Raw genomic sequence first — 23,633 nt, 5'->3', positions numbered from 1 at the left:
CTACTAACTACTTGGTTTTACCTATAATTGTTAAATGAATAGCTAATGAAATTTCCCTTTTGCTGTCATTAAAAAAACTTAACTATTAACAATGCATTTATTAAGTACCTATTGTGTACAACAGCGATCCTAGGTGGAAAGAGTGACTGCTCCTCCCTTGTTGAGAAGCATCCTCAAGTAAACTACTCTTATTGATTTCAGTTGCATTAAAACCCTTAGTTATGATGGGAAAGATGTAGATTTCTGTACGAGAAACTATGGGCAGACATGGTTTTTAAAATAGATATATACTTCTAAAGGCAAAGCGAGGAAATTAATACCTTAATATTAGTTTAATGTTATTTAAAATTACAACATACTTACCTCAATAGTATCAGGTGTTCGACAACTCTGGTTTGATGCTCCTACACACTCTTTCACAGTGAGGGGATCCACTAACCAAAGGGCTACTGTAGAAGGCCAGTTTCCTCCCAGATTGGACACGGTGTTTAAAAGGGTCATATATGTTCCTCCAATAAGTGGATCACTAACCTTTGCATTAAAAGCCATTATGGAAACATACATACTGTACAATGTAACCTACAAGGAAAATGTAAAACATCTTTAATATGATTAGGCTTTATAAAGCTATAGTCTGAATTAAGAAAATCAAAATTATAAACCTTAAAATTAATTTTCATGACCCTTATTAAACTCAAGTAAAAAAACATTTATTGAACATTTTTTATTGACTAGGCTTTAGGCCAGATCATGACAATATAAAGATGACTAAGACAGTCTCTCTGTGCCCTTCAAGAATTTATTCTAGGCTGAGAAAATAGGTAATAAATAAATATGATGAAATGCAGTAAGTATTCTAAATAGAAGTATACAAATTGTACTACTGGGGCTTAGATAAATGAGAGCTTAATTTACTATAAGTAGTCAAGGAAGGCTCAAATGAGAAAATGACAGATGAGGTGGCCTTGAAGCAATATGCAAAACCCCATATTTGTACTGTAACTAAATATCTATATATAGAGAGCCAGGGTTCGTAACGTCCAAAATGACCAAAGGGACGACCAAACGCCAGGCTGCACGCGCACAGGCTCAGGTGGGCAGGGCCTGGTGGGCAGGCTGAACTGCTGACCTCTCGGAGAGAGAGAGGCGGGCCTTGCCAGCAGCTGAGCCTCTCTCTCTCTCTCTCTCTCTCCAAGAGGTCAGCAGTTCAGCCTGCTCGCCAGCAGCCTGGGGCGGCTGCTGATCAGTCCCGCCTCTCTGATCAGGCCTGGAGATAGGCCTGGAGATGCTGACTGGCATAGAAACCGACCAATCCGAACCAAATCTGGGTAAACTGCAAGAAGCCAATGGCTGCCTAGGAGGGGGAGCTTTTGATGCTGACTTGCATAGAAACTGACCAATCAGAACCTAATCTGGCTAAACCTGCGAAGGCAAAACCTAAGGTGAGGGCTGAGGAGGGGTTTTAAGGGCAACAGCTATTTGGTGTAAGGTGTAAGAAAGAGGTTCAATTTTTTAATGACTGGTTTGGCAGTATAGTGCATATGGCTAGCTATCAATCCAGATATAGGGATTATGTATTTTTGTCTGTCAAGAGCATCTCCTCCTGCTGAAAAAGGCCTTTCCCCCCCATTTAAGCAATCCTATCCTATATAATCTATCTATACTACTAAAAAGGTAATTTTATTACCCAAGGGGTCCCCAGTTGGAGAAGGTGCAGGCTGGGCTGAGGGAATACCCCCTCCCCGTGCACAAATTTCATGCACTAGGCCACTAGTCTATTATATATATAAAAGGCTAATATGCAAAGTGTCCCCTCAGGAGTTTGACCAGGAGACCGGGAGTTTGATCTCTCGCTATGATGTGTGCTGACCACCGGGGGGCAGCGCAGAACGAAGGAAGGCCCTGGCCTGCAGCCCAAAGGCCCCAATTGGCCCCGATTGCTGACCAGGCCTAGAGACCCTACCTGTGCAGGAATTTTGTGCACTGGGCCTCTAGTATCATATATGTGTGTATATTTATTTTATGTATATATGTATTATACATGTAAGCACTCAAATATAATTTTTGTCTATATACATAGAAAAAAAATTTCAAAATGTATGTGACAAATTGAAGAAAAAAAATCTTAAAGGCAAAAGTGCTTAAGAGGCAAGAATTAACCCTCCATTTAGGAATATGGAAATAAACCATGCTTCCAAGACAGCATTCCCTTGAATATTGTCCCATGGGATGTTACAATATCAAATAAGACTGAGAAACACTGTTACATAAAATTAAACAGGTCCCTTTCACTGTAGGCCTTTTGAAAGCCTTTAGGATATAAACTCCTTAGGGCAGGGATTTCGGCATGGTTTATTCACTGTTATACTTTAGTACTTAGAATGTTTTCTATCACGGAATCAGTGTCCACTTCATATTTGTTGAAGGAATGATTAAGATGCTACATAAAGAGGGGTTGTGTCATGTATCATTTCTCAAATTTACTTGGCCTTGTACCTTTTCTCCCACAAAGCATCTGGTTGTCTGGGTTTCAATGACTACACTTTAAAAAATTCTCTAATGAAATCTAAAGCCAAATGAACGATTTTTGGACTACTACATCATAGTTTTCTTTTACTTAGACGGGTAGTAAAGCATTTGTTAAGCTAAAGCACTTCTTTTAACTTTTATTTAACTAAGTATTGCAAAATAAAAGAAAATTACATTTGACACCCTGGCCTCGATGGTTTGCATAGTCAGACATGATCCACTGGAGTTCTTTTAAATGAGACAACTGGATGCAAAAAAATTACTGAGATTATTTGGTGGACATATTTTTAGTTTCAGTTAAAAACAAAGTGAGGAGTCGATAAATATAACTTTCAAAATGTAACTATAACTTTCAAACGTTTAGTTAGGTTTCATTGAAAAATCCAAAGCGACTCTAAAATACACATTAGCAATAACTGCAGTTGAGTCCCAAGGATTCTGCTGGGCATCTGCCATTTACTTGAATCACTTGCCCCCAAACAAAACCCCACTGTGCAACAGTAGCTTAGGTTAGGCTATAGCAAAGTGGGTATCACTTTCTTTAGGGATTATAAACATATTTAATAAAGAAAGAAAAACAGATTGACACACAGCTTCCAAAACCACAAAGAGTAAGTTATAACTTTCAAAACAGAATCTAAATCAAAAACCTGTAACCTTTAACCCAGTAGCCATCCTTATTTTTTAATACTTACAGAAAGAAAAAAAATATTGGGACTAGAGGAAAGAAAGAACCCAAGTCTAGGGATGGACTGAGAAATACTTAGTAAGGATAGAATTACTAGTTTGAAATAAATTCTGAAATGTAAAAAATATTTGTCAAATGAACAAAAAAATGAAATGAATAAAGAAAGCACTCTTTTTATTAATAGAACTCATTAAATCAAAAGTAGTAAGGGTTAAAGTACACTGTCAAATAATTTCATTGTCAGATCTGTGCTTAGATCTTAAAATTTATTATCATTATTTTAAAGCCACTGTAGAAAAATGTCTTTTTTTATTTTACCAGGAACAGTTTACTTCCTCAGAAAACTATAAGAAGCTTACCTGGTGTAACGCATAACTCAGCAGCAGCATGATATAGTAATATACAGGGAATCCCCCTTGATGTTCTACTTCAGGAGTCCACCAAACCAGCAGAGCAAACTCTAATCCAAGCAATAATCTATAGGGGAAAAAAATGGAGCTGACTTCCATTTTAGGTTAAAAAACAACTAAAACAGAAATCTGTGTGTCTACCGCAGGAAAGAAGCTTGTATCTAAAATCTATTAAGCTGGAGACCACCAAGATGGCGGCATCGGTTAAACACCGGAGATTGCTGCCGCTAACAACCACTTCAAAAATACAACTAGCCGAAACCGGTTTGGCTCAGTGGATGGAGCGTCGGCCTGCGGACTGAAAGGTCCCAGGTTCGATCCCGGTCAAGGGCATGTACCTGGGTTGCGGGCACATCCCCAGTGGGAGATGTGCAGGAGGCAGCTGATCGATATTTCTCTCTCATCGATGTTTCTGACTCTCTATCTCTCTCCCTTCCTCTCTGTAAAAAATCAATAAAATCTATTTAAAAAAAACAAACAAAAAACAAAAATACAACTAAAAGACGGAACGGACATCACCCAGAACCACAGGAAGGCTGGCTGAGGAGAGACTCTTCAACTAGAAGGAAAGACAACAGCATACCGAGGCTCAGAGGAGGCGCAGTGTGGAAAATTTAAAGGTGCGGAGGTGCGTGCACAAAGCGGGCTGGTGGCTGAGGGCGCAGTTGTCGTTTTCAATCAGGAGGGAGTCTCAGACTCTGAGCTCCAGATCTGGGCGAGTCTCTAGGGACTCAGACTCAAACGGGAGAAGCGGGATTGTCTAGCATCAGTTGGAACGTGAGGACAGCTTTCTCTCCGAGGTTTGCAGCGGTTGCCGGGGTTCTGAGAAGCAGAGCCTCTGGGAAGGGACTGAGAGCAGCCATAACTGCTCCCTCCGCCAGCCCTGTTGAGCCCGCCCCGCCCAAGCCCTGCGCAGAGCCATTTGCCGGATCGCCTCAGGCAAAGGCTAGATTAGCACCTCCCCAGAGGACAGAAGTTTTCCCACAGCTGATTCTCACAGCCAGTCGACCTGGTGGTCAAATCCCTCTAGTATTAACTACAACAATCAAGGCTTAATTAGAACAAGACTGCGCACAAAGACCACAAGGGGGTGCACCAAGAAAGCATAAAAAATGCGGAGACAAAAAAACATGACAGAAAGGGAGGATATACAGCTAAAAAACGAAATTTTGAGGGCTTGCAATAAACTTGAGGAGAGCCTCACGAAAACTAATGAGACCCTCGATGCTATGATAAACAAACAACTAGAAATTAAGCATACACGGACTGAAATAAAGAATATCATACCCAATAGCAGACCAGAGGAGCGTAAGAATCAAGCCAAAGATTTGAAATGCGAAGAAGCAAAAAACACCCAACCGGAAAAGCAAAATGAAATAAGAATCCGAAAATACGAAGATAGTATAAGGAGCCTCTTGGACAGCTTCAAGCGCACTAATATCAGAATTATAGGGGTGCCAGAAGATGAGAGACAGCAAGATATTGAAAACCTATTTGAAGAAATAATGGCAGAAAACTTCCCCCACCTGGTGAAAGAAATGGACTTACAGGTCCAAGAAGCGCAGAGAACCCCAAACAAAAGGAACCCAAAGAGGACCACACCAAGACACATCATAATTAAAATGCCACGAGCAAAAGACAAAGAGAGAATCTTAAAAGCAGCAAGAGAAAGAGACTCAATTACCTACAAGGGAATACCCATATGACTGTCAGCTGATTTCTCAACAGAAACTTTGCAGGCCAGAAGGGAATGGCAAGAAATATTCAAAGTGCTGAATACCAAGAACCTACAACCAAGATTACTTTATCCAGCAAAGCTATCATTCAGAATTGAAGGTCAGATAAAGAGCTTCACAGGTAAGGAAAAGCTAAAGGAGTTCATCACCACTAAACCAGTATTATATGAAATGCTGAAAGGTATCTTTTAAGAAGAGGAAGAAGAAAAAGGTAAAGATACAAATTGTGAACAACAAACATGCATCTATCAACAAGTGAATCTAAGAATCAAGTGAATAAATAATCTGATGTACAGAATGAACTGGTGACTATAATGAATCAGGGACATAGAAAGGGAATGGACTGACTATTCTTTTTTTTTTTTTTAAATATATTTTATTGATTTTTTACAGAGAGGAAAGGAGAGGGATAGAGAGCTAGAAACATCGATGAGAGAGAAACATCGATCAGCTGCCTCCTGCACGCCCCCCAGTGGGGATGTGCCCACAACCAAGGTACATGCCCTTGACCGGAATCAAACCCAGGACCCTTGAGTCCGCAGGCCGACGCTCTATCCACTGAGCAAAACCGGTTCGGCAGAAAGGGAATGGACTGACTATTCTTGGGGAGGAAAGGGGAATGGGAGATGCAGGAAGAGACTGGACAAAAATCGTGCAACTATGGATGAGGACAGTGGGTGGGGAGTGAGGGTGGAGGGTGGGGCGGGAACTGGGAGGAGGAGAGTTATGGAGGGGGGAAAGAGGAACAAATGTAATCTGAACAATAAAGATTTAATTAAAAAAAATAAAACCTATTAAGCTAAAAAAGAGAGAAAAGTGTATATAAAAGATATTAAAGATGCTTTCAAGCCTTTTTCTATATATACTCTACATACAGGTATTAGTGACACTAATGAATGTTCCTCATTTAACCTTTCTTATTTAAGAAGATTCTATTTTGTTTTTACCTGTAGGGCATGGCTTTGTAAAATACATCTAGTGGCCGGGGACCTGAAGTGTACTTGCTGATAATCAGAGGCAATATTATCTGTAAAGGAACCATTGGAACTGCCAATAAGGCTAAATGTTCTTTAGGTACTCCCTCTTCTACCAATTTCAGTCCTGTTACTGCATCTGCTGCTGAAAAACCAATCTGCAATATAAAAACAGAAAAATATTTTAATTTGTGACTTAAGAAATATTTTCTTCCAAGCATATGTAAGTTCTCAATAAACTCAATCTCATGATTAACCCCTGACAGTTACAAGTATGTTATTATATCTGGTACAACAATCAAGATAGAGAAGGTGCACTTTGCCCTATGGTCTACTAACAATATTCAGTGAAAACAACTAAAAATTCAGCACTCTTAGGAACTGTACATGGCTCTAATTACAACAAAATTTCCACTTCAAAAGTTCAATCTGTTAAAATAAAGTGTCCAAATCCAAACTTACTGATTTGTTTAAGTTTTTTAAAAAAGTCATTAATTGCCAAAACCGGTTTGGCTCAGTGGATAGAGCGTCGGCCTGCGGACTGAAAGGTCCCAGGTTCGATTCCGGTCAAGGGCATATACCTTGGTTGCGGGCACATCCCTGGTCGGGGGTGTGCAGGAGGCGGCTGATCGATGTTTCTCTCTCATCGATGTTTCTGACTCTCTATCTCTCTCCCTTCCTCTCTGTAAAAAATCAATAAAATATATTTTAAAAAAAAAAGTCATTAATTGACTCCAAATAAATCTGGTTAAAATGGAGAATCACTGCCACATATACACATTTTTGATGATTTCTGACTGACCATATAATACAAATTTCAAGTCTCCTAATATTTCAAAAGTAATTCTGAGAAAACATTATATCTGAGAAGTTAAATAAAATGAGGGAGAAGAAAAAAGCATAGATTAATTCTTAAAAACAACAACAAAAGTAAGGATGTTAAGAGTAGTAAGTAAAGGTTGAGGTGAATTAAGATATTTAGATAATCTCAAATTATTTCCCCATAAATTACTTTTTAATTACAAAAGGAAAGTAATGTTATAATGGGTTAACAAAGTAATCAAAGTTAACAGCAGTTAGTGGAATAAAGGAACATGAAATGGCTTCTGAAGTAATTACTTCTGTGATATTTCTGACATATTTGTATAACTGAGTCTAGAAATAAACATCAGACAAACATAAATGAAAGGCCAATATTCTTTTAAAAATGTCCAGGTCATAAAGACCAAAGAAAGGCTCATGCCAACTAAATGTAACGTGTGGTCCTGGGTTGGATTTCTAACAAGAAAAAAATAGGTTATAAAGGCTATTACTGGGACAATGGGAGAAATTTAAATATGGACTATGATTAGGTATTAATATTGTATCAATTTAAAATATCCTGCCCTGGCTGGGTGCCTCAGTTGATTGGAGCACTGTCCCATACACCAAAAGGTTGGCGGTTTGGATTCCCGGTCAGGGCACATACCTAGATTAAAGGTTCCATCCTGTAACAGGGTGCATAGGGGAGGCAACTGATCTATGTTTCTCTCTCACATTGATGTTTCTCTCTCTCTCTCTTTCTCTTCCATCCTCTCTCTACAAATCAATGGAAACATATCCTTGGCTAAGGATAAAAAAAAACAAAACCCTGATTATTTTATTAAGTGTGGCTTTGCCATTCTTAGGAAATACATACTTATGATATTTATGGATAAAGGGTCATGGTATGTACAAATTACTCTCAAACATTTCAAAAGAAATAGGTAATAGAGTGCAAATTTACAAAATAAAGGGGAACTAAAAGTTAATAGAGAAGTTGGATAGGTTATATGTGAATTCTTTAAACAGTAAATTTTTAATAAGTATGAAACTCTATCAAATAAAAAAAAATTGTTTAAAGAAATATACTTTAACTTACTGGAATGGAGCCAAAAAGCAAATTTCACCATAAAAATATTAAAGGTCAAAGATATTTCACTTAACATCAGACAAAGTCTAGAAAATAAGTCTAGAAAATAAGTCTAGAAAATAATTTCACCATTCTCTTTGTAAAAATCAGATATACAAACTCACTTCAACATTTACTCTGTCTTAAAACTGGTATAGATAGGAGATATTTGTAATAGACACAACTAACAAAAACCTCAAATCTAGGATATATAAAAAATCAAAATTCTACAAATTTAAAGAAAAAGTCAACTCTGAATATTCATATGGCCATAATCATATGAAAAATGCTCAACTTCTTTAGTCATCAGGGAAATGAAAATCATAACCATAATGAGATGCCTCTACATACCCACCAAAAAGGCTAAAATTGAAAAGACAATCTGTTCTCAAGTCTGTGAAGCAACTGGAACTCAAATACTGCTGATGATAGAATTGAAACAACAACCTCTTTGGAAACTTGTTTGGCAATGTATACTAATGCAAATATTTATGACCCAACAAGTCTATACTTAGGTATTTACTCATCTAAATGTTCACCTAGGTTCACCAAAAGTAATATATAAAAATATTCATAGAAACAATATTCATAATAGTCCAAAAGTAGAAATAACCTAAATATTTGTTGATAAAATTGTGGCAAATTCATATGGAATGCTATAAGCAATGAGATGAACAAACTACTGCTAAAATTAACAATATAGATAAATTATACAAATACAGGGTGTCCCCAAAACTGTATAAATACTTTGAATACCACTATTAATTCCAATGGCTTATATCTGAAAAGAAAGAAACATCAATTTTGCCATCAGCTGTTAAACTTTGTTTTGGGACACTCTGTACAATGTTGAGTAAAAGAATATAAGAGCTAGACATAAGAATACATACTGGATATTTCATTTATATAAAACTCAAGAGATTTCTAATACTAAAAGTTAAGAGAGATGTCAGTTTTGGTGAAATTTACTTTAAAAGGAGAACATGGGATTCTAGACTCTGTAACTGAAGCACCTCCTTATATATTACTGGTGACAGTAAAAATTATTATAATCTTTTAAAAAATAATTTAGCAATTATATTTACTGACCCACTAATTGCCCATTTAAGAATCTATTGTTAGGAAATAGTCAGAACATCAAAGAAATACTTATGCAAAAAGTACTCACTAGAACATTTTTATAATTAAAAACACTAAGCAAATTAAATATGCAATACAAAAATGACTGAATAAATTATGGTAACTTTATACAATGTGACAATTATATAGTTATTTAAAAGTTTTCAAATATGATTTAATGATACAGGCACATGGGATCATAAGACAAAAATATGATAAAAATTTATATACAGTATGATCCTATTACACTTTTAAAGTGTTTATGTTTATATATAAATATATATAGCATTAATATCAAATTGATTATAAAAGTAATTTATTATATTTCTGTATATAAAGTATATGTATGCACACACACACATAGGGGAAAATATACCAAAGAAAATATATCAAAAATGTTACCAAAGGTGATTTCTATATGTAATTAGTTAATATAGTCTTCCTTGAACCTTTTAGCATTTCCTACACTTGAACCTTTAATTTCTCAAGTTTAAGCCTCCTTCATGTTTCCTTAAAATGTAACCCACCTTATCATTAGAGAGGAGAAAACACTATTTCAAAACACTGAAGCTACAATTTTTACCTCAAAGTTGTCAAAGATAGTTGTAAAGTGTTTATGTAGATAAGTTTAAATATTAATATGAAATTCCTATCACTGATTTTAGATTTTAGGAGTATAAATTTCAACAATAGCAATAGCTCATTTTAACAAAGTATACTCACCTTTCTTCTAGCATATGTCTTTAAAATGTTTTAGAGCTATAAGATTAGGACATCTTAATACAGAAAACAAAGAATAAAATCAACATCACCAAAATCCCCACTTCTTTTATGGTTTAAATGAACTTGTAATAGTCATATATTTCTATATCATATAAATCACATCTTAAATAAATAACTGTACTATATCTGATGTTAAATGTATACTCATTATAATAGTAGAGAGCTATTAGTTTTTTCAAGGCAGTCACTTGTATACTAAGCATTAATATCATTCATTAAATAAAATTTCACTTTTACTAGACTTACTTCAAATTGGTATAATTCTTTTCAAAATCCCAAATATTTAGCTTACTTTGAAATTATATTTGATATCACACACCTTTTAAAACACATTTAATAAACCGAAAATTGTTTTTTGTGTTAAATTCTAATAGTAGTGGAAAAGAACCTATGATATGAAAAGACAACAGAAGTATTTTACCATATTGGTAATTATAACAGAATGGTAAATTAGCTTTATAAATCTCTTACCTTTGCAGTTAGAATCAGAAGGCAAAATGTCAGAACTGCCGGCATTTTTATAATTGCAAAAAGCAGCTTGTAAGTATCTGTGATACCTTGGGTTTCTTCTTTTCCTACTGATACCTCTTTGTTTTCTTTTTTCACAATGGCAACTAAAGTTGTCGTTACCAAAAATACAGCTCCCCAGAAAAAAAGGAAATCTGAAATTTAAAATGTTAAAATCTGTAACTTCTGAAATAGCATAACTTCATTGATAGTATATAATTCTATATATAATTATAGTAACTTTTCCTCACAAAACCTTGGTTTAAAAAAGTAACACAATGTGCCTATCATGTTTAAGGTACCATAGTACCAGGCAATACAGATGAATGAGGCAGTCCTAGCTCTGTTAAAACATATATAGCACAGACTCAAACAAGGGGAGAAAACAAGGGTTACAGGCATTTAATGGGTTAAATGAAACAAAAGTCTGTCATTTTATTCAAGAAAAGTTCTGGGACGCCCTACCCAATTTGGCTCAGTGGAAAGAACATCAGTCCACGAACTGAAGGGTCCTGGGTTTGATTCTGGTCAAGAGCACACACCTTGGTTGCAGGCTCAATCCTCAGCCTTGATCCAACCAATTGATGTGTCTTTCTCACATCCATGTTTTTCAATCTCTGTCTCTCCCCCTCCCTTCCACTCTCTAAAAATCTATGTTACTCCCCAGTGAGGAGTAACAAAAAGAAAAAGGAGAGAAAAGTTCTGGGAGATGATTTTCATATCCCATAAGCACCATCAGTCATAATTCTTAAGCACTTAAGCCATTTTAGTTCTTTGTTAAATCATGACAATTTAGACAATAAACAGGTGATATTTTTATTTTTAAACTTTTGAAAAAACTGTTTAAGAATAGTCTTCTCTTTTCAATACTGAGATACAGAAACAATTTCTTCATATTTGTAGTTGCACAATGGGGAGACATGAAGATTACTGTTTGGGTTGTTCGGTGAAAGACAGTTGGACCATCAGCCATTATTTTGAACAAATTAAGCAGGAGAAGTGAATATGTTCTGAAAGATTCTGTGTAATAGCTAAAAATAATAGTAATAATAAGGGCACCACTTACTGAGTATATATAATGTGCCATAAGTGTGCTGAGCATTTTACATATGCCATCTCCTTTACTGCAACAACCCAATAGATTAGTCCCCATCATAATAAAAAAATTATTATGATGGGGCCCTGCTCTGTGCCTGATAGGGGGGAGCTCCCCAATCCCCTGATTGCCCTGCGGCTCTGTGTTTGACAGGGTGCAGCACACCAACCCCCTGATTGGCCCTGCTCTGTGTGTGACAGGATGCTGCGCCCCAACCCCCCCCCCTCCCCCACGGGCCCTGCTCTGTGTGTGACAGGGTAGAGCCATAACTTCTCCATCAGCCCTGCCCCGAGTGTGACAGTGGCGGCGCCCCAACCCCCTGATCCACCCTGCTCTGTGTGTGACAGGGGGCGGTGGCCCAACTCCCCTATCGGCCCTACTCTGTGAGTGACAGGGGGGAGCTCCCCAACCCCCTGATTGACCCTGCTCTGTGTGACAGAGTACAGAGCCCCAACCCCCCTGATTGGCCCTGCTCTGTGAGTGACAGGGGGCAGCGCCCCAACCCCCTGATGCGCCCTGCTCTGTGACAGGGGGCAGCGCCCCAACCCCCTGATCGGCCCTGCTCTGTGCGTGACAGGGGGTGGTGCCACAACCTCCCCATCGACCCTGCCTTGAGTGTGACAGGGGGCAGTGCCCCAACCCCCCAATCGGCCCTACCCTGAGCGTGACTGAGGGTGGCATCGCAACCTCCCGATCCGCCCTGCTCTGTGCATGACGGGGCAGCGCCCCGACTCCCCAATCAGCCCTGCTCTGAGCCTGACCAGGGGCTGCACTTAGGGATTGGGCCTGTCCTTTGCCACCGGGGAGCAGGCCTAAGCCAGCAGGTTGTTATCTCCCGAGGGGTCCCAGACTGCCAGAGGGCACAGGCCGGGCTGGGGGACCCCCCTCCCCCCGTCCCCCGAGCGCACAAATTTTTGTGCACCGGGCCTCTAGTAATATATAAAAAGCCAGGGGCCATCACGATCGAAACAACCGAACGGACGACCGAACAGCAGGCTGCGTGGGGCAACCAGGCTGGCAGGGGGGTTAGAGAGGAACAACCAAATGACTGAACAGCAGGCTGCGTGGGGCAACCAGGCTGGCGGGGGGGGGGGGGGGGGGGGTTGGGTGAGTGGGGGGGGGTTTAGTGAGGGATGACCAAATGACTGAACAGCAGGCTGCGTGGGGTGACCAGGCCGGCAGGGGGGGCAATTGGGGGTGACCAGGCCGGCATGGGGGGCAGTTGGGGGCAACCAGGCTGGCAGGGGATATAGTTGGGGGTGACCAGGCTGACAGGGGGGCAGTTGGGAGTGACCAGACCGGCAGGGGGAGCAGTTAAGGGCAATCAGGCTGGCAGGCAGGTGAGCAGTTAGGAGCCAGCAGCCCCGGATTGTGAGAGGGATGTCCGACTGCCGGTTTAGGCCCGATCCCCGGCTGGGCTGAGGAGACCCCCACTCTGTGCACAAATTTTGTGCACTGGGCTCTAGTCCTATATAATAAGAGCCTAATATGCAAATCGACCAAACAGTGGAATGACTGGTCCCTATGACACGCACTGACCACCAGATGCTCAATGCAGGAGCTGCCCCCTGGTGGTCAGTGTGTTTCCATAGGGGGAGCGCCGCTCAGCCAGAAGCCAGGCTCACACTAAGGCAGGCAGTAAGGAGTGAGGGGTCCTGGACTGAGAGAGCCCCGGACTGCGAGAGGGATGTCTGACTGCCAGCTTAGGCCCAATCTCCTTGGCAGGTGGACATTCCCCAAGGGGTCCCCAACTGCAAGGGGGCACAGGCCGGGCTGAGGGACACACCTGAGTGTACGAATTTCGCGTACTGAGCCTCTAGTTGATAAACAGGCTTAGAGAGGTTATGCCTTAAGTTACATTCTAAGTCAGGGATAAAATTGTGATTTTTATGCCTTATATAATTAATTTCAAAACCTGAATCTCCTTAGCTACCCTGAGAAATGCATCTTTGTATGCCACTATAAAACTTATTGGATAACCCTATCCAGTTTCCTCATCTATAAAATAAAAGGCCTTGGCTAGAAAATCCCAGGTGCTTTCTAGCTCTATCATTTTAAATTTATAATCAATTTTATATGTGTTTACTTGTTTTTTTATTGCTCATATAGCACAACTTACTGTTCATGGAGCCTAATCACCTTTTTTCAAAAACAAGTAGAGCATTCTTCAATCAGGGCTTTTCCTTTGCATTTAGTCTTGCTTCCCTGCTGTGCAAGCTGAAGGTGATCACTTCTACTTGAACCTCACTTACGATGGAGGCATATAGCAATATTTGGTTAGACCAATTTTCACTTCAGTATTTAAGTGTTCCTTTCTTATATGCTATCAGATTTGATTTCATAGCAAATATGTGAGTCAGGCAAAGCAGGCATTATTATTATAAAGACATGAGGAAAAGAAGCCCAGAATATTTAAATCTTTGCCAAAGGTACAAATTTTAAGAGGCAGAACTTGAATCTGAATTCGAGTTTTATAATCTTTCAATTATTTCACCCTATCTGCATAAAAATTTTTTAAAATTAACATTGAAATAAGAATTCACTTGAATTGGCTAATTATTTAGTCTCCACAACCCCAACCAAAACCAGGGCTATACTATAAAAAAATGACACAAATTAAAGAAACTAAAATGCTTCAAGCACATATGGAAATTGGTATTCTGAGGCGAGTTCTTTCTCCAACATGGAAAAGTTATACTTGATTTTAGATATTAGAAGAAAAACACACAACATTCTTAAACGCAATGGTATTACTATTTTAAAATAGTAATCTGTACAAGTTATGATTAAAGTTAATCAAAACAGCACCTTTACAATTTCTAGTTTATGTTAATAAAACATTTGGAATCTGATTCTAAAGGAATGAACAACAATGTAAGATTATTCTTTAAATAAGGCTAACGTTCATTATTTTTGCATCCTTAATGTCATCTGTGAAATGTGACAAATAATGACTTGTTTACAGAATTTCACCTACATTATTTTTTAATTCTTATATGTTTTTATTGATTTTTGGAGAGAGAGGAAGGGAAAGGGATAGACAGATAGAAACATCAATGAGAGAGAAACACCATCAATTGGCTGCCTCAAGTCCACACTCCACAACCTGGGCATGTGCCCTAACTGGGAATCAAACCATGACCTCCAAGTCAACTACTGAGCCACACTGGCTGTGCTCATCAACTAGTACATTATTATTCTCATTCAGAAAGATTTTGTTCCTCATTTGGTTTAAATGAACTGTTTAAGAAACCCTAAAAACATGTATTATTATCACCGTCACAAGAAATTTCAATTAATGGTCTGTACATAAATGTTAAGTGAAAATTAAAAGTTTGTCAGTTATATGCCGCATTAAGAATTCCAGTTCTCTTTTTAAAAAAATTTGCTTAGTATATTCCTCCATTTTAGTGAACAAAATCTTCATCTAGAATTTAAAGTCCTTGATACGAGTACCAGGAAGAAGAAGAAAAAAAAAGAATAAGAACAAGTTAAACAAGTTTCAGTATGTGCAGGTAAGATTATTTGTAATTTCCTTGTGCTTTGAGGATAAAACAACAGTGCACATCAAAGAAGGAAGTACTAACTGCATGATTCAGAGCCCTAATTTAAAGCTTTTCCATTGCTCACATGAACAGAATAAAGCTAATAGCTCACAAAGAGAAGCATTACCACTGCCAGAAAATATGTTAAGTTTTATGGACATCATTACCATAAATACTGACCATTAGACTATTGGCTATTATTTATTAACATTGTTTAAGGTAATGGATTTTTTTAATGAAGGTTACTTTTTTTTTGTTAATCCTCACCTGAGGATTTCTTTCCCCATTGATTTTTAGAGAGAGTGGAAGGGAGGGAGTGGGGGAGAGGCAAGAGTGGTAGAGAAAGAAAGAGAGAGAGAGGGAGAGGCAGAGAGAGAGAGACATCGATGTGAGAGAAACACATCGACTGGTTGCCTTCCAAACACACCCTCTACTGGGGCCAGGATGGAACTGGCAACCCAGGATTTGATTCCCCATATCCTTGACTGGGAATCAAATCCTCAACCCTTTGGTGCACTAGCTAACACTCTAACCATTGAGTCACCCTGGCCAGGGCTAAAGCTTAATTTTTTAAATTATTATACAGAAATTAGCTTAGGTTTTTTATTTTATAATATTTACCCAGAGATTAGTTTTTAAGGTAATGAATTAGTTTTTTTTAATAACTTTTACTTTATTATCATACAGTAAAACTAAATATTTTTAGTATACAGTTCTATGAGTTTTAATACATGTATCTATTTCAAATCACAACCATAATCAAGATTCAGAACAGTTCCATCACTCCCCAAAACTCCCTCAGGCTATCCATCACCTTCTTCTCACCCACAACCCCTAGCAACTATCAATCTGTTCTTCATCTCTATAATTTCATCTTTTGAGAATGTAAGAAGGTGTTTTAACCTTAGATATAGATGCTAAAGTATGTATTACAGCCTATATAAGAATAACTGATCTATCTAGAAATAAGTCAGTTAGTTCTACCCAATTCTAAATAGCATTGTTAGTTACATAAAATATATTAATGAATACTGCTTCAGAAAGCAAGACAAAGAATTGGTCCTGCTCTCTTCCTAGTTCAAAGCATGAATGTTTTATAAATACATTCTGTTTTTACTATTATCATCACCAGTTTGATTAGCTTCACACTTACAGCATCAATTTTTCAAAACAACAGTTCCTTTTTCTCTAACTCCTAATGTGTATACCTATCTATAAACAAGCTGATTCATAAACTGTTAATATGTTTAACTCTCTGGTATCAGACTATCCCTCTCCTGCCCCCAAACCCATCGCAATCACTTCTTTTATTCATTATTGTCACCACTGCTTGTAGAGGAATTGGCCTCAACTACCAGCTGGACTTAGCCGAAACACATATTTCACATGAATCAAACTAGTGTTTTAAAATTAGGAGAGAATAAAACAACACAAAAAGAAAATTTCAGCTTCTGAATACTCATAAAATCTAGCAATCCTAGGATCCTGTTACCACAGGCAACAATTTATTGGTGTTGAAACTCCCTGCCTTTATTATATATATATATATATATATATATATATATGTATGATTTTTTTAAAATTGATTTCAGAGAGGAAGGGAGAAGGAGTGAGATATAGAAACATCAATGATGAGAGAGAATCGTTGATCAGCAGCTCCTTCACATCCCACACTGGAGATCGACCCTGCAACCCAGGCATGTGACCTAACCCTGACCAGGAATCAAACCATGACCTCCTGGCTCATAGGTCGATGCTCAACCACTGAACCATACCGGCTGGGCAAAACTCCCTGCCTTTAGATGAGCATGGGTTTTCCAGGTCATCATTGTCCCCTCCAATCCCTGCATTCTTGCCCCAACCCACTCCTTTACATTATCCATTTATCCCCTTCCATCATTTTGGTTTACAAACCTCCATTATAGACTATAGATTCCTTAGGAGCAGAGAATTCCCAGGTCTTATTCATTAAATATAACACTGGCTAGCACCAAATAGGCAGTCAGGGATGAGTAAATGAATAACATATATCACTTTAAAAAACAAACAAACATAAAACCACTTTTAAACCTGTCACTTCTGGGCATTAGGTATTCTAGGAGTAGGGTGATGATTTTTAACATCAGCAGTCATAGTGCTACTTTTCTCTAGTAGAAAAGCCCAATGACATGCACATATTATATTTAGTATTATGTTACATTACATACATATTATATTTAAGGAGTCCGGAAATTTAACCCTGTAGATATATCTCTACCTTTAACTAGTCACTTGGCTGCAGTTTTTTCATCTATAATAAAGGAATTGAAATATATTATTCTTTCAAGTCATAAAACATTGTTCTTTTTTTTTTTTTTTTAATATATTTTATTGATTTTTTTACAGAGAGGAAAGAAGAGAGATAGAGAGTTAGAAACATCGATCAGCTGCCTCCTGCACATCTCCTACTGGGGATGTGCCTGCAACCCAGGTACATGCCCTTGACCGGAATCGAACCCAGGACCCTTCAGTCCGCAGGCCGATGCTCTATCCACTGAGCCAAACCGGTTTTGGCAAAACATTATGTTCTTATCTCTATGTTCTTCTGGGTTCCTTTAATCAATTCCTGCAGCTTAAAAAGTCATCCCTTTTTGCTAAGATCCTTGAAAACCAAATGTGGCAGGACAGAAAAAGCCCACTTCTGAGTTCAGTACTGTCCTGGACCCTTCAAGGTACCAAAGCCAATCTCAGCATAGTAGTGGTTTTGTTTCTAAGGGATTCCATCTTACCCTGTCCTTCTTGTCCCATATTTATTCTTTAGATTACTGCTTTCTAGATGGCAAAAACTGTTCTTTCTCAATATTTTCCACCTCCATGTATCTGTAACACTCAAAGTGTTAATCACAAAACGTATTTTAGAATTTCACAAAAAACTATGCCTACTTTTAATTTCCCGATTTTCTAGGCATCTGCCTCAGTGTTTGGCTCTTCTTTTATTACCTAAGCCTGTGTTCGGCAAACTGCAGCTCGCGAGCCACATGCAGCTTTTTGGCCCCTTGAGTGTAGCTCTTCCACAAAATACCACGTGCGGGCGCACGTACAGTGCGATTGAAATTTCGTGGCCCATGTGTAGTTTTTGGTTTTCTGCCTGGGCGAGTCTATTTTGAAGAAGTACTGTTGGTATTTGACTCTGTTGACTAATGAGTTTGCCTACCACTGACCTAAGCAATTTTATTTCCTTCATGATTATTTCTGTGCTTTTTAAATTCCTCGAAACCACTATTTATTTTTTCTTAGTTATACTAAATTTCAGAAAGTACAAGGCCACAAATGTGATATGTGCAGTCATAGAGACAAATGAAAATTCAGAAATTCTTCAACTCTTAACTTACTAAAATGTTTGAACCAGAAACAGCAGTCCACTACAGACATAAAAAGTTAAATTAAATAGTAAGCTATTTCTACAATTTCCTGAAGAACAAAGTTCAAATTCCACAGAATAAACAGCTATTCAAAATAAAAAGTCAGTGTAAATAGAACTGCAATAGCACAATTTCCATCTTCCCATTAGGGAACAGCTCTGGATAAAGGAGGACATAATTATAATGGCTCCTGAATACCATTCTCTGGAATGATGTTTTATCAATCACTCTTATATTAAGAGAAACTTATAATTTACCTTGTTAGTAATTTAGTTTCTATAGCCTCTCTTTTTAAAATATATTTCTTTATTGATTTCAGAGAGGAAGGGAGGAGAGAGATAGAAACATCAATGATGAGAGAGTATCATTGATTGGCTGCCTCCTGCACACCCCACACTGGGGATGGAGCCCGCAACCCAGGCATGTGCCCTTGGCCAGAATCGAACCTGGGACCTTTCAGTCTGCAGGCCGATGCTCTATCCACTGAGCCAAGCAGGCTAGGGCTCTATAGCCTCTTAAATCTTACTTTCTCTACTGAGACTTTTGTATATTAAGTAACACATCATCTCATTAATCTTTCCTGGTGGCCTGAACAGTCCAGTAAACAATGAAAAGCAAGACATATAAAAAGCAACAAGGTGCCAATATGATGCAATCACACATTATTTTTAGGCAGAGATTTATCCATAGAGCAGGGGTGGGACCCCAGAACATTCAGAGACAAATCTATCTATTGCAAAGCAATGAGCTCTCAAACATTTTTGGCTTCAAACCAACTGATGAAAAGTACAATGATCATTTCATCAGTAGTAGTGGCGCACTAGCAGTTTGAGGAGGTAGAAAGGGGGTCCTATAGGGGGTATATAGTGAGCCACTAGCAATAATGAGCTTTCCTTCAATGTCACAGGGGGATTTCAGGGAACGAGTAGTTCAGTTGTGGATCCCTCCCTCCTCAAGACACTCCCCAAATATTATAACTCTTACACTTCCCTCACCACACGCCTACCTGACATTTATGCTGTTGGGAATTCCTAAAATAGCACTGGGAAGATGAAAGTTTAGCTGTTTAAATTCATCATCACTACCAGAATGAAGAATTCTACTACATTAGGTTATTACCGATATTGGTAATTTTACTTCTGCTTCCCAGTTGTTAGGAAAGTTTAAAAAAAAAATCCTCAGAAAACCTTACAGAGGCATGTCTTTTACTCAAGCAGAAAAAGAGGAAATTTTGTACTAGATAATCCAATTTCTTACTAGATAAACTTCAAACTCTTCCTCATAGCATTTAAATGAAATCTTACTCATTTGGTCACTACCTTTCTTTCCGCACCATTTCCCAAACCCAGTCCCTACAATTACTGCTTCAGGCACTTTGAACATCACAGGCATCCTGTACTTTTTGTTCCTTGCTTCTTCACAGTGCATTTTCACCTGGTGTTGGGCAATCTGGAGTTCCACTTACCCACTTCATGGAATCTTACAACTGAACAAGGTCACCTATCTGCTTATGAAGTCTGACTCCCACAAGCAGTTAATAAGCAACAGTGTGCTCCCCTAAAATGTGTCTCTCTTCTGTTCCTTGTGGGTTGGACTCTGCTTTATAGCAGGCCCTTAGCAGTCTGTCACTTAGCCCGCTAGTTAATGTTTGAATAAATTAAGCCTATTCCTTTCACAAGAGGGCTAAATAAAGACTCTTGGCATAAGAATAGGGGAAAGGAACCAGAAAGCATGGAGCTAGAAATCTCAATCCAAGGAACAAGAAAAGTAACATGTGAACCACGGATGTCAGATTAGATTCGTGTCTTCACACCAGCCGTACTTTTAAAAAATGTGTATTAGTCAACAGATTCCTACCCTGAGTTGTGTATGCCATTCTACAACAATGCTATTGCATACGTTGTCTCTCCCTGCTTACTGCCAGGTACTGATCAATTAAGATTACTCCAATGTCGTCATGATGGCTGAAGCTCATTTTAGTGGGACAGGGAACTTACCTCAGGTCATCTCCCACAAAATGAATTCTAGTGAATTAAGTAATGAGCTTCCCTTCCATGTCACACACTGTCAAAAGGGCTCATACACGTAAGATAAACCTAACAGCATATTAAATACCTGCAAGAGTAACGATCCCCCTGGGTTGAGGCTGAAACCGCAAATATTTGTTGCAAAAGTCGGCAGATTCAAGGGCCAAAAACAAAACATTGCCCAAAAAGTAGCCCGCTGTCTGGCCCACCGAGTTGCAAGTCGAAGCATAGCCCACGTTCTCCCGGGATAACATCGTTAATGCCCAACCATCCACAGCGATGTCCTGCGTGGCAGCCAGGAATTCAAACAAGAAGAACGTCACCGTGAGGGCAACCACATCGGGGGCCCTGCCATCCGTGTTCCCGAGCAAGCGGTCCACCTGAGTGGACAGGTAGATCATGAAGATTCCCAGGATGTACTGCGTAGGGACCAGCCACGACTTTCGCCGACCGAAGTTCCTAAAGTAAACTGCATCCACCAAGGGGGCCCAGAGCAATTTGAGGCTGAAGGGCCAGAAGACTAAACTGAAGAAAGCTTGGTCTGTATAGCTAATATTTTTGCTCTGCAAAATGAGCGGTATGCTTCCCGCCAGGCCCAGAGGAATGCCCTGAAGCACGTACAGAAAAAGCAACAGCAAAATGCTGCTTAATTCGGCCCGGCAGCTCCGCGGGGGTTTGGAGAAACCACTGGTGCTGCTGTCCCAAAGAAGAGCTTCTTTGTCCCCTTCTCCGCCCACCACGTCCGGGTGACAGTCATCCCAGCTGCCCGGCGGCAGGGGGCCGCTCCTCATATCCAGAGCGTGGTTGAAAGTCCCTGGCCGTCGTTGCCGACTGTTCTCTTTGTGGGAGACGGTGGGTGACATCTCTGAGGAGATGCCAGGGCTGGGCGTCCTGGATCCGTCTACTAGTCTGAGGTCCGAGGCTGCCTCTTGGACCAGGGTCTAGGTGTGTGTTCAGAGAGGGAGTCGGGGCGCGGGGTGACAAGGGTGCTTCTTACTGCGGCTCGGAGTGCTGAAGCCGGAAGCCGGCCCCCAAGCCGGAGACCCAGGCGCCGACCGGGTAGGTGCCCCTTGGAGCGGCGTCAAGGAGGCTGAAGGAGCCCCCCGGGCAGCCGCGCCGGGCAGGGGGTTGGGGGACGGGGCCGTGGTGCTACGATGGAAACCGGAGCCTAAGTGCGGCGAGACCGAACGGCCAGTCCCGGCACCGGCCTCCAGCTCGCGCCGCTACCGAAGCGGCTGACAGCACTTTCTCCACGGGACTCCAGAGGTGCCGGGTAACTTCCTGCCTCCTGCTTCAGGAAGTGGTCCTCTTCTCAAATAAGCCGGGTCCCGCCTTCCCAGCCAGCCAATCAGGGCACGCTCCCGGGGCCCAGTTGGAAAACGACACCTGGTAGGAACCCACGACTCGGGCGGCCGGGATCTCGTGGGAGGGTTAACGCGGGCGCACAGTGCGGCGGGGGGCGGGGCGCCGGGAGAGCTCGGGCTCTGTGAGCGCATGCGGCCGTCTGGAGCGCGTGGGCCTAGGTCATTGGGCGCCTGCTGCCACGTGAGGGCGGGCTGAGCCCAGCGGCGCCCGCGCTGGTGCTCCGACCTGGGCAGCCTCCAAAGCCGCAGGAGCCCAGGGAGGCTGCTCAGTCCGCTGAGGGAGCACAATGCCCAAGCTGCACCCTGAGAATTGTGCAGTGCCCTTGCTTTCGTGGGCTGGACAGAAACCGGGAGAGGAGGGTTGAAGTTTAAAGTGTGCTAACCTCAGGCAAGGGTGCTTTGTGACCTCAAAAGGGTAGAAAAATAGCTAAATGGTGAAGCGATGTCTTACAAAGCCCATTTGTAGAATAAAAGAAACTTCCAAGAGGTGTCAGACATCTCTAGTCCGTTTTTTCCAACGTGGAGGAAGACATGTAGGGGTGTTGGGGTCTAGGTGACCCCATGCACTAGTTGGGTGGATTGGAATCATAAGACTCATTACATACTGTAACGCCCTGGACGCAAGCTGCTGTCACAAAGAACCAAGAGACGCTTCTCATGCAAAAAGCAAAGGGTTTATTGTTTCCAGCATGCCGGGACTCACAGCTTACTCTGAGCACAGAGCAGCGGCTGCGAGCCCCGACCAAGAGTTTAAGCACATATTATATACTTTTTAGCAAACGGGGGAAGTAACCTGGGGTCATTCTACTGGAGATCTGGCGCGTGTGAGTCAACATACAACATACATCTATCTGCTTTCGGTGGGGAGGGAATGTAGTTTGGAATTTTTCACTAATGATCTGGCTTTCTAAGTGAGTTAATGCCTGTCTGGTTTCTTATCAGGTCGTTTGTCCTTCAGTTCCCTCCCTGGCTGCAGCCATCTCCCGTAACCTCCCTGGCTGCAGCTGTCTCCCATAAAAGTTGTTTGTTCTGTCTGCCTTTTCTGACCCTCCTGATTATATTGGCGCCTCTCACATACCACTATTTTTAAGCTACTGTAAAAGCTCTTGTAGGAGCCAATATTAAGATTTTGTTTCCTTTTAACTCAATATGTATTCATTATTGAAATGATAAGAGAAAATAACCTTAGGGAACCAATAGCATCATTTGTAATATAAATTGATTGATTTGGAATATGGTGTTGGAGGAGAGCTCTACCAATATCCTGAACCGCCAGAAAGATGAACAAATGGGGCCTAGAGCAAATTCGTTGTGTGAAGCCATTCAAAACAATACAATTTTCCTCAACTATTTACAGGCCAATCAGGAGCGTCCATACAGTAACTGATACATCTTGTAACTGACAACAAAAGATGAGATGATGAGTTAATTTTTATAGGCCACTTGGTTAAGGTTGACCAAACTGATTCTTGGTATTTATTCTGGTTAGGTGTAGGTTGACAAGAAAATTAAATACAAACTTTC

General features: G+C 40.2%; 1 protein-coding gene across 3 annotated transcripts in view; it reads right to left on the bottom strand.

The window, feature by feature from the left end:
* The window catches only part of SLC33A1 (solute carrier family 33 member 1), a 36,174-nt gene extending 14,153 nt beyond the window's left edge, over positions 1–22,021 (bottom strand). For all 3 annotated transcript variants that reach the window (XM_070406939.1, XM_070406938.1, XM_070406937.1), the window contains exons 1-5: positions 20,834–22,021; positions 10,641–10,831; positions 6,311–6,495; positions 3,577–3,694; positions 364–579 (exon numbers count right to left, since the gene is read on the bottom strand). In XM_070406939.1, the coding sequence (XP_070263040.1) occupies positions 364–579; positions 3,577–3,694; positions 6,311–6,495; positions 10,641–10,831; positions 20,834–21,608 (1,485 nt within the window). In that variant the 5' untranslated portion in view covers positions 21,609–22,021. The remainder of the gene's footprint in view (positions 1–363; positions 580–3,576; positions 3,695–6,310; positions 6,496–10,640; positions 10,832–20,833) is intronic.
* Between the last annotated feature and the right edge of the window lie 1,612 nt (positions 22,022–23,633).

Source organism: Myotis yumanensis, unplaced genomic scaffold, assembly GCF_028538775.1.
Source record: "Myotis yumanensis isolate MYYU_CA2020_CCGP unplaced genomic scaffold, mMyoYum1.0.hap1 SCAF_2, whole genome shotgun sequence".
NCBI lineage: Eukaryota > Metazoa > Chordata > Mammalia > Chiroptera > Vespertilionidae > Myotis > Myotis yumanensis.
Note: the sequence above shows the minus strand (reverse complement) of the source record. Positions and strands in the feature narration are given on the sequence as shown.